General features: G+C 53.1%; 1 protein-coding gene across 1 annotated transcript; it reads left to right on the forward strand.

Moving 5' to 3' along the window:
• The first annotated feature begins 791 nt into the window (after positions 1-791).
• On the forward strand, positions 792-11,583 carry eif1ad (eukaryotic translation initiation factor 1A domain containing). Its single transcript, XM_052045198.1, has 6 exons — positions 792-853; positions 3,888-4,020; positions 7,939-8,047; positions 8,670-8,778; positions 9,803-9,838; positions 10,757-11,583. Exons 2-6 carry the CDS (start codon positions 3,934-3,936, stop codon positions 10,923-10,925), a joined length of 510 nt encoding a protein of 169 aa, XP_051901158.1. The 5' UTR covers positions 792-853; positions 3,888-3,933; the 3' UTR covers positions 10,926-11,583.
• Positions 11,584-12,110: the final 527 nt, after the last annotated feature.

Consider the following 12,110-nt stretch of genomic DNA (forward strand, 5'->3'; position numbering starts at 1 on the left):
CATCCCCCCTACCCACCCCCTCCCTGTCCCCCTCCCCCCTACCCACCCCCTACCCACCCCCTCCCCGTCCCCACTTCCCCCTCGCCCACTGTCCCCCCCCCCCCCAACCCCCTGTCCCGTCCCACCCCGACGCTGCCCGACCCGCTGAGTGCTTCCTGCATCTTCTGTTTTCTCCTCGTCCCTGCCTGCAGGTCCCTCTGAGATCTTTCACCATCTCTCTCTCTCTCTCTCTCGCCCTTTCTGCTCCTCCAATTCCAGCCGCCTGATCCTCCTTCCCTCCCCCGATTATCCACTGCTCTCCCAGCACAATGTGCTGTAATTCAAGAGTTCCCTCCCCAACTATCATAGAGAGAATCCAGCACGGAAACAGGTCCTTCAGCCCACTCGGTCTGTTACACTAAACATAGAACATACAATCATAGCACAATACAGGCCCTTCGGCCCACAATGTTGTGCCGACCTTTAAACCTCGCCTATGACTATCTAACCCCTTCCTCCCACATATCCCCCTGTTTTAAATTCCTCCATATGCTTATCTAACAATCTCTTGAATTTGACCAATGTACCTGCCTCCACCACCGCCCCAGGCAGCGCATTCCATGCCCCAACCACTCTCTGGGTAAAAAAAAAACCTCCCTCTGATATCTCCCTTGAACTTCCCACCCATTACTTTAAAGCCATGCCCTCTTGTATTGAGCATTGGTGCTCTGGGAAAGAGGTGCTGGCTGTCCACTCTATCTATTCCTCTTAATATTTTGTACACCTCTATCATGTATACTTGTTTCCTTCTACAGGTCAGCAACAAAGTGAACTCCACCGGATTACTTCCAACTTCCATACATGGATTTCAGTGGTAAACACAGTTATTGTTTCTCATCCATCGATAGAGAAAACAAGCAGGCTGGTGTCTCTCTCCCTTCTCTCTCTCTCTCCTTCTTCTTCTAACTTCTTCAACAACGTCATTATGTCCTTTATATTCTATTGACGTAAGCACGCCCCACACACACATACACACACACACGTTAACCCCAAAACTAAACTCTTCGTGTGTGTGTGTGACAAAGTCCAAAACTCCCAGTTCCGGAATGGTTCTTAAAGTTCAGTTCCGCAAGCCATAAGAGTAAAGCCCCAGCTCCCTCAGTCTCTCATAACGCGTGCTCTAAAACCTACATTAATCCCCCATTTTCATTCTCCCCACATTCCCATCGACTCACTCAGATTCTACCCCTCACCCACACACTAGGAGCCAGTTAACCCACCGACCCCACACGTCTTTGGGATGTGGGAGGAAACCGGAGCGCCCGGGGAACCCACGGGGTCACAGGGAACGCACACGCACGCACACACACACACACACACACACACACACACACACACACACACACACACACACACACACACACACACACACACACACACACACACACACACACACACACACAGCGCCCGAGGTCGGGATCGAACCCGGGTCTCTGGTGCTGCTTGGGAGTGGATCCACTGGCTGCATCTTTCTCTAAGAAAATGCTGAAAACCAGCCCCTGTGGGCTGCCTGCCGTGCTCCCTCCCTTTGAGATGCTTGGTTTCGAGTTCCGCTCCCTCTCCAGCTATGAAAGTAAAAGTCCAGCGTGACATTCAAGTGCGTTCTGAGGGAGTGCCACACTGTCAGTGGTGCCATGAGATATTGATCCAAGTCACTGGACATCATTATTTTGATGAGTCCTCCCTGCTGCGAGTGTCTTGCTTGCTTTTTATGAGACCCTTCCATGTGCAAATTTGACCATGCTGTTCACTACCTTCCTTTTCAAATTCTTGTTGTCTGTAAAGTTGTCAGACCTGCATAATCCCAAAACTTAATTTCTCTTTGTCATTTGGGGAGCCTGTGGTGTCATCAAATAAGCCCAAGCTGTTTTTTAAGGAAGTAGAAGAACTCAAGAATTTCCACGGCAGCTTTCGAGGCCCCTTACAGCCAGTAGTGTAACATGGGTAATTCATTTCCTGGGGGAAGAGCCTCGAGGTAGACGAGGAAGAGGCTCAGCCACGGTAGTGAAAGGAGCTGACCAATGAGCTTGTGCACAGTAAGCTCCCACAAACTGTTTTATTGGGATATATTTTATCCCCGGGTCATCTGTACATCAAATACCTCTGTACCTCTGGTGGTGTGGTTGGTGCTCCCTCAGTCGTAGAGCAGTACACCAGAGAAATGGGCCCTTTGGCCCATCGTGTCCATGCTGACCTCTTTTTATCCACGTACACTAATCCCATTGGCCCACATTAGGACTGTATTTGTCCATGCCTTGTGTAATGAAAATATTTTAAAATTTGTCCCTTGTTCTTTCCTGATTCAGCAGCAAGAGGTCTTTGCAAACAAAGGAGGCACTGTACATGTGTTAAAGGTTATAGAAACTACTTTATTAGATTTATATGGAGAATAAAATACAGACAGAAAGAAGAATGCTTAAAATGCAGAAGGAAGCAAAGTAATACTGATCAACCAATCCATGAACTGACCTATATAATGCCAGAGGGAACCTCAGGTGTCTGACGGCCTTTCATGCAGCCTTCTGTATGTGTCTCAGCACTGGTCATGACCCAGCCTAACAGAAGGTCCCGATTTGCACAAAGAAGGTGCCCCTTTTGTACCCCACAAAAACTTTAACATAACTTTTACAGAAGGGATTAGGTGCCATTAGCTTAATGAGTTCGGCACAACGTCATGGGCCTGTTCCTGTGCTGGACTGTTCTACGTTTACCCCAGTACCTTTCCATTCCTTAGTGGTACCAGCCTGTACCTTCCTATCAGTCACGACCTTTGACCTAAACACCTAATTTAGAAACAGAGACAACAGGTCTGTACAGAAGAAAACATTCTTCACCGGTATCTAATCTCGTGCATCTGTACTCCCGTAAGTTCTCAAAACATTCCCACAGTTCGAGCTGACACCATGTTGTGTAACACACCACTGCACGTACCAAGGAGGAATCAGAAATGACTTTTGGCTAATTTAACTCTTTCCTTACACCAGGCCTATTTGTGTCTGTCTCTTTAATTTAGTGATTGTATTTGATTTGACCAGCTCCACTGGCAGTTCCAGATATCAAACACTCTGTTTAAAAACAAACTTGCCCCTCAGATCCCCTTTCAAACTCCTCCCTCTCACAAACCTCTTGCTTTTGATACCCCCACTATGGGAAAAAGCTTCTGACCTCCTACCCTTTCTATGCCTCTCATTATCTTATATATTTCTGTTTCGTCACCGCTCAGTCTCCTTTGGTCCAGCGAAAACAACTCCAGCCTGTCAAATCTCTCCCCATAACCAGGCAAGGTGCCAGTAAATCCCCTCTGCACCCTCTCCAGCGCAATCACATCCTTCCCATAGTGTGGCGAGCAGAACTGCACACAACGTTCCAAATGCAGCCTAACCGGTGTTCTGTAAACTTGCCGCATAGCTTCCCAGTCCCGGTATTCCATGCCCAGACCTATGAAGGCAGGCACACCATGTCCCTTCTTTACTGGGTGATTTACTTGTGTTGCGACTTTCAGGAAACTTTGGCCTTGGATCCCAGTCCATCAACATTCCTTGTATTCCTTCCCAGTTACTGTGTGTGCCCCTCCTTTCCACTCTCAGCTTCCCACCCCCTCCCCCAGACCTATTTGACTTTTACTGATCTAGTGTCTGGAATGGAGACCCAAAGCTAGAACCTTACGAGGGAGGTAGAGGGAGATGGTTGGAAGGGAGGAGAGAGAGAGAGAAACAGGCGTGGGTGAGACAATGTGAGCGAGAGAGAGAGAGGCGGAGGGAGGGACGGGCAAACCACCTGCAGGGTGAGGCTGCTGGGTCCTAGTGTCACCTTGCCACCGTCCCTGCTCACTTTGTGGTGTTCTCCAGCTACAGGCTCTCCCAGACTCTGAGCTGAGCTCAGCCAGTGCCCAAGATGTCCCAGGCCACAAAAAGGAAGCACGTGGTGAAGGAGGTCCTGGGCGATTACCCGCCGCCCTCCGAGAAGCAGCAGATCGTGCGGGTAAGGAGGCGTCAGGTCTCGGCACGGCTCAGTGACCTCTTCTCTCACCCTTGGAAAAACATCCCTCAGTACATGTTCCATGCGCTTGGTCTCCATTTGTTTCGAACCGTGGTCTTGTACTTTACCTGCAGTGTTCAGTGAATGTGTCCTTGGGAGCACCAATACACACAGCTCGGTCTACAGTGCCTCGTACACAAGATTTGGCTTTGGTCAAACCACACTTGGAGCACGGTGTCCAGTTCTGGTCATCTCATTATAGGAAGGATGTGGAAGCGTTGGAAAGGGTGCAGAGGAGATTTACCAGGATGCTGCCTGGTTTGGAGAGTATGCATTATGAGGAGAGACTAAGGGAGCTAGGACTTTACTCATTGGAGAGGAGGAGGATGAGAGGAGACATGATAGAGGTGTACAAAATATTAAGAGGAATAGAGTGGACAGCCAGCACCGCTTTCCCAGGGCACCAATGCTCAATACAAGAGTCATGGCCTTAAAGTAATGGGTGGAAAATTCAAGGGAGATATCAGAGGGAGGTTTTTTACCCAGAGAGTGGTTGGGGCGTGGAATGCGCTGCCTGGGACGGTGGTGGAGGCAGGTACATTGATCAAATTCAAGAGATTGCTAGATAAGCATATGGGGGAATTTAAAATAGGGGGATATGTGGGAGGAAGGGGTTAGATAGTCTTAGGCGAGGTTTAAAGGTCGGCACAACATTGTGGGCTGAAGGGCCTGTATTATGCTGTACTGTTCTATGAGACAGGCAAGCAGGCAGCTTGGGTACAGAGTGCAGCTTATTGCTATCGTGGTTCCACTCATTCATAACGAAACTAGTTTAGCTTCAATTAATCAGATTAGTTCTTCTTGTATTAAGTACATGGGTCCTAATCTGGTTCATTGTTCAGCCTGGATTTATCTGGATTGTGATCAGACAGAAGCGTCCCTGTTTTATCTCCACCATGAGCTTGTCTTCTGCTCGTGAGTTTGGCGTCTTTGTGCAGTGAGGAGCTTCAGAAGCTGTGACGACCAGCGGTGGTGTCATCCAGGCTGCAAATATCTTTGCCAGCTCGTGCCTTCGAATGATTCAGCCTCTCTCTGGGGGGAGGAGGGGGAGGGGAGGGTGGGATGTCTCCATCTTTGTGCGCACCCTGATGGGGAGTTTTAGATTCATTTTTTTGGGAAGGGTGGTGACCCAGTGGTACAGTGGGTATTGGAATTGGTTTATTATTGTCCCTTGTACTAAGGTACAGTGAAAAACTTGGGGTTCATACAGATCAGTTCATTACACAGTGCATTGAGGTAGTACAGGGTTAAACAATACAGAATGCAGTGTAAAGTGTCACAGCTACAGAGAAAGTGCAGTGCAGGCAGACAGTAAGGTGCAAGGCCATAACGAGGTAGATTGTGAGGACAATCCATTTTATTGTACTAGGGAACTGTTCATTAGTCGTAGGGGGTAGAGAAGCTGTCCTTGAGCCTGGTGGCACGTGCTTTCAGGCTTCTGCCTGATGGGAGAGGGGAGGAGAGAGAATGTCCGGGGTGGGTGGGGTCTTTGGTTATGCCGGCTGCTTTACCGAGGCAGCGAGAGGTATAGACAGAGTCCATGGAGGGGAGGCTGGTTTCCGTGAAGTGCTGGGCTGTGTCCAGAACTCTCTGCAGCTTCTTGCGGTCCTGGGCAGAGCAGTTCCCACACCGAGCCGTGATGTGTCCAGATAGGATGCTTTCTATGGTGCATCAATAAAAATTGGTAAGGGTCGATGGGGATATGCCAAATTTCTGTAGCCTTCTGAGGAAGCAGAGACACTGGTGAGCTTTCTTGGCCGTGGCGTCTACGTGGTTGGCCCAGGACAGGCTATTGGTGATGGTCATTGCTAGGAACTTGAAGCTCTCAACTCTGTCGACCTCAGCACCATGAGTATGTGCAGCACTCCCTTTCCTGAAGTCAATGACCAGCTCTTTTGTTCTGCTGACATTGAGGGCAAGGTTGTTGTCATGACACCATGTCACTAAGCTCTCTGTCTCCTTCCTGTACTCTGACTCATCAGTATTTGAGATACGGCCCACTGTGGTGGTATCGTCTGCAAACTTGTAGATGGAGTTAGAGCAGAATCTGGCCATGCAGTCATGAGTGTACAGGGAGTAGAGTCGAGGGCTGAGGACGCAGCCTTGTGGGGCACCAGTGTTGAGAGGTGTAGCTGCCTATCCTCACTGATTGTGGTCTGTTGGTCAGAAAGTCAAGGATCCAGTTGCAGAGGGAGGTGTTGAATCCCAGATCTCGGAGTTTGGTGATGAGTTTGCTTGGAATTATAGTATTGAAGGCAGAGCTGTGGTCAATAAACAATAGTCTAACGGAGGTGTCTTTACTGTCCAGGTGCTCCAGAGCTGACTGTAGGGCCAGGGAGATGGCGTCCGCTGTAGACCTGTTACGGCGGTAGGCAAATTGCAGTGGGTCGAGGTTGTCTAGGAGGCTGGAGTAGATGTGTGCCATGACCAGCCTCTCAAAACACTTCATGATGGTGGATGTCAGAGCCACCGGGCCGGAGTCATTGGGGCACGTGACCTTGTTTTTCTTAGGAACCCGGATGATAGTGGTCTTCTTAAAACAGCTGGGAACCTCAGATAGAAGCAGGGAGAGGTTAGAAATGTCAGCAACTACCCCCGCCAGCTGCTCTGAACAGGATCCAAGGGTAAACCAACCCAGCGGGGGTGTAATCCAGACTGCATTGCCTTCAATATATTCGCCAGCTTGGTTCAACCTCTTTCTGTGGGGGTGGGTGGGGGGGAATGGATTCATCTTTGTGCTCACCCTGATGGGGAATTTTATATCCAGAGACCCGGGTTCGATCCCGACCTCCAGCGCTGTCCGTGTGTGGAGTTTGCACCTTCTCCCTGTGACCGCGTGGGTTTCACCCCACATCCCAACGCCTTGCGGGGTCGGTGGGTTTATTGTTCCCTGGTGTGTGGGTGAGGGGTAGAATCTGGGGGCGGGGGGCATCCAGTATCAATGGTCGGCATGGACTCAATGGACAGAAGGGTCTGTTTCCTGCTGTATGACGGCCCTTTTCAGGAGCAGTTCAGAATGAACCATACGGTGTGACTCCAGACCTCGAACAGAGGGCAGGCGAGGAACAGTGGCTGATTCTTCGCCCTCAAGGGTATTAGTCAAACGGGTGTAATGCTGAGGTTTTATAAGGTGTTGGTCAGACCACATTTGGAGCATTGTGAGCAGTTTTGAGCCCCGTATCTGAGGAAGGATGTGCTGGCCCTGGAGATGGTCCAGAGGAGGTTTATGAGAATGATCCCGGGAATGAAGGGTTAACGTATGAGGAGCATTTGATGCCCCTGGGTCTGTACTCGTTGGAATTTAGAAGGCTGAGAGGGGATCTCATTGAAACCGACCGGATACTGAAAGGCCTGGATAGAGTGGACGTGGAGAGGACGTTTCCATCAGTGGGAGAGTCCAGGATCCGTGGGCACAAGCCTCAGAATGAAGGGATGTCCCTTTCGAACTGAGATTTCTTCAGCCAGAGGGCGGTGAATCTGTGGAATTCGTTGCCACAGACGGCTGTGGAGGCCATGTCATTGGGTGTGTTTAAAGCGGAGGTTGATAGGTTCTTGATTAGTCAGGGTGTCAAAGTTTACGGGGAGAAGGCACGAGAATGGGGTTGAGAGGGAAAATGGAGCCATGATCAAATGGACGAGCAGACTCGATGGGCCGAATGGCCTAATCCGGCTCCTATGTCTTGTGGGTGAGCTTTATAGCAGTCCAGTCACCGTGGTTGCAGTTCCAAACCATTCGATGATTTGCCCCTGACATCTGCCTGGGACCCACCCTCCCCGAGCAGACGTTGGTGTGTGTGGGACCCCTCTCTCCCTCCACCCGGCCTGATTAACACTGGTCTCCGTCTCCGCTGTTGCCTGCAGGTGGTGGGAACGCCAGGGAACAACCTGCACGAGGTGGAGACGGCGCAGGGAGAGCGGTTCCTCGCCAGCATGCCCACCAAGTTCCGGAAGAACATCTGGATCAAGCGAGGTGAGTGAAGGGCTGGTAACGTCCCGTTTCCAGCTCTGGCAGGAGGCATCCCTGGCGGGAGTGGCGAGGCTGCTTCGGGGCAGGGAATACATGGGCCGATGGAGGTGTGGAGAGAGGGAGGTCACAGCAGCAAGTCTAAGTGTACTCAGTGCTTGGGATCGCTGTGTAGGATCCCCGGGAGTGTGACGGGACGGTGCGGAGGGAGCTTCACTCTGTGTCTGACCCCGGGAGTGTGTGATGGGACGGTGCGGAGGGAGCTTCACTCTGTGTCTGACCCCGGGAGTGTGTGATGGGACGGTGTGGAGGGAGCCTCACTGTCTGTCTGACCCTGTCGAGGGGACCACTGAGCACTGTGGTGCTGATGCAGCCTCCACAGGGGTAAGTGTGGGGCAGCCAGTGGGGTGAAACGTGACCCCAGGTAGGCTGATCTGAATCAGCCCCCCTCCCCGTTCACCAGAGGGACTGAATTGACCCCATTCCCCCAGTGTGGGCTGTTCGGTTCTGACAGTTTCCGAATCGGGGAGAGGGGGAGAGAGGTCCCGAGGGGTTCGGGTACCTGCCCCAGTGGGACGGCTCAGCGTGGGTTCTGGCCTCTGACCGCCTGCTTCAAACTTTCCTTCAGGTGACTTCCTGATCGTCGATCCGATCGAGGAGGGGGAGAAGGTGAAGGCGGAGATCGCCTCCATCCTCTACAAGGAACACATCAAGGAGCTGAGGCAGCAGGGATTGTGGTAGGGCAGCCCCCTTCCCGCCGCTGGGATGGGCCATGGGCGCCAGTGCTGGGCCAGTGCGAGGAGGGTGGGGGCTCAGGGGAGAGGTCAGGGCTGCTGCTGGAGCAGGGGTCAGGGTCGCCACCGGGACGGTGCGAGGGGTTGGGACTGGGGCCGTGGGAGGGGTCGTGATGGTGGGAGGGGTTGCGGCTGGGGGTGGGACGGTGGGAGGGGTCGGGACTGGGGCCGGGACAGTGGGAGGGCGCCGGGGTCAGCCCCAGTCTCTCTGCCTCCAAGCGGGGATGGGAAGCGGAGGGGAGAGTCAGCCCCTCGAACCGCCCCGTCAGTTGGTAGCCTCGGGGAGGCCGGAGCTGGTCCCAGGCAGGCTGCTGATCAGGTTGGTCATGCAGGTCATCCAAACGTGGGCAGAGCTTCGCCCACCCCCCCCCCTTGCCCCGCCCTGCCAGGCAGCACCCTCGCTCCCTGGGCCACACGAGCTTCCTTGACCCTTCTGCCATGCCTCTACCAACTGACCGTCTCAGCCACCCAGTTATCACGCCCTCTAACGAGGAACACAGACCGCTCGTCATCCCGCCACCTGTCGGGCACTTCATTTAAGCTCCCCACCTCCGAAGCCCAATCCCAGCTTGGGCTGGGTGGTCCTGCAAATACGAAACCCCTTCCGCGCTCTCGCCGTGCTGCGCGGACCAGGACCGTCCGCCGTGCTGCGCGGACCAGGACCGTCCGCCGTGCTGCGCGGACCAGGACCGTCCGCCGTGCTCTCTCTGCCTCGGCCGACACGGGCGGGAACCCCTCTCCCTTTGCCGAGATCCCCCTTGTTCCTCTTCTACCTCTCCCTGTCCCACCGTCCTGGGAAAGGTACCGTGAAGGTCGTTGGTGTCGGGGATGGTTGGAGGGTAACTCGCCCTCCCAGAAGTTGTAGTAGTCGCTGTGGGTGGAGAGGGTGGAGGGCTGTGGGCCGGGATCTCTCAGTCTGCACCATCCCTGCCTCTGATTGCTTTGCTTTGATTTTTTTCCCCTCAAGGCCTGCCAGCTTCTCGGAACCAGAGAGCCTCCAGAGGTGAGTGTCCCACCTTCTCACCCCCCCCCCCCCCCCCCCGTTGTCTAGAGGTGTGGAGTCCCCTTCCGTGAAGGGATCCCGCATTAAGCCAGCCCCCAGGAGCTCGCCAGGCTGCCCCCACCTCCGCGGGACGGCTGCCCCCACCCCTTTCCTTAGGCTTCACTCCCTTATCCCCAGCCCAGGACCTTTTACATTTCCAGAAGCCGTGATTCTGTCTGCAGAACCTGGTCGCCTCATTATAGGAAGGATGTGGAGGCGTTGGAAAGGGTGCAGAGGAGATTTACCAGGATGCTGCCTGGTGTAGAGAGGATGCATTATGAGGAGGGACTAAGGGAGCTAGGGCTTTACTCTTTGGAGAGGAGGAGGATGAGAGGAGACATGATAGAAGTGTACAAGATATTGCGAGGAATAGATAGAGTGGACAGCCAGCACCTCTTTCCCAGGGCACCAATGCTCAATACAAGAGGGCATGGCTTTAAAGTAATGGGTGGGAAGTTCAAGGGAGATATCAGAGGAAGGTTCTTCACCCAGAGAGTGGTTGGGGCATGGAATGCGCTGCCTGGGGTGGTGGTGGAGGCAGGTACATTGGTCAAATTCAAGTGATTGCTAGATAAGCTTATGGAGGAATTTAAAATAGGGGGATATGTGGGAGGAAGGGGTTAGATAGTCTTAGGTGAGGTTTAAAGGTTGGCACAACATGGTGGGCTGAAGGGCCTGCATTGTGCTGTACTGTTCTATGTACGTCGGAGACTCGCTGCCCTGGCACTGAGAGCCCCTGCAGAGTTTGTCCTCCTGTTCCTTACACAACCGGGAGGGTGGTTCCTTACACAACCATTCCCTCTCCGGGAGGGTGGTTTTGGAGCCGTCTTTGGGTAGGTGTCAGCACTGATCTCTGCTCCCTTCTCTCTCCCCTCCCAGTAACACCAAGGGAGACCTCAGCAGTCGGGGATCGGAGGAGGAGACGGAGAGCAAGTCAGGGGAAGATTCGGAGGATGACGGGGACCTGTTTGTGAACACGAACCGCAGAAACTACGAGTACTGGGAGAGCGAGGAGGAGGAGGAGAGCGAGGAGGAGGAGGAGGCGTGAGTGGATGCACTCAGGAGGCCTGCTCGATGTCGGGCGGAGTGCAGATTTTTTTTGCATGAAGATCCGGCTCCAGCTGTGACAGTAGCTGCCCCGTTCCGGGGAAGATCTTTCGCCGTCTCATCTCCCACTTCTTCCGGCTTCCTGTGTTCAGGATTCTGTCCCGGGGAGGAAAGCCTCTGCCTGCCCGTCTCTCCAGGTGAGCCCCCTGACAGCTTCACTTCAGCAGGGGAGCTGCTGCTGTCAGGGTCCACTCTTCACACGGGGCAGAGAGTTGGCATGAATCTCAAGGGCCCACAGGCACCCTCTCCAGTCCACTACCTTGGCTGCAGAAACCGTTTAAATTGTGAACTTGCAAACCCCCCCCCCCCCAACAAACCCTGGCTGTTGGACCCTGCTGTGGTGTTGGGAGGGTGCTATTCAGGTTCCAAGTCAGTTTTCACTCACCTCCCGAACAGGAGGAGCTGCTGAGGAACGAGGCGTTGGAACAGCCACCCCTTACACTGACTGACTGTGGGCATTGGCCGTTTGCTGCGGCTCGTCCCCTACCAGATAATTTTGCTGATTGGGAGTGATCCTGACCACACTGCTCTGCATCAGCGGGACAGAGAGCGAGAAAGGACAAGCTTGTTTTTGTATAAATAAAAGCTGTGAAGGTGAACAGTGTTTGTTTCATTCCTTGGGGCTACTCCCTCCTCCCAGCAGAGGTGGGCTGTATAGATGTGAACATACACCACTCCTTGCACGTTACTGAGTCCTGGTTTCTAAACTTCACCCAGTTTTCACCTGCTACAGTGTTACACTGTTATCACCCTTCCCGCAGTACCGATGGATCATCCTGGCTGCAGGAAGAGAAACCATTAAAGTTTTAGGTCAAAGTTCTGGCGATAATGGTTTCACTTCCCACAGATGCTGCCTGACCCGCTGAGTGTTTCTTTGGAGGGAGAGAGGAAACCTGATAGAGATTTATAAAATTATGAGAGGCAGAGAGAGTCTTTTTCCCCAGGGTGGAGGTGTCGGAGATCAGAGGGCAAGGGTCCAAGGCGAGAGGGGGAAAGTTTAAAACTGGTGGACTGCCAGGTTAGTGGTGGAGGCTGATACGAGTGGTGTTGGGGAGGTGCTTAACACAGGTGGGATTGGCAGTGTGGTTGGTGCAGACATGCTGGGCTGTTCCATGTTCCATTTAAG

The sequence above is a fragment of the Pristis pectinata genome, chromosome 38, assembly GCF_009764475.1.
Source record: "Pristis pectinata isolate sPriPec2 chromosome 38, sPriPec2.1.pri, whole genome shotgun sequence".
Lineage (NCBI taxonomy): Eukaryota > Metazoa > Chordata > Chondrichthyes > Rhinopristiformes > Pristidae > Pristis > Pristis pectinata.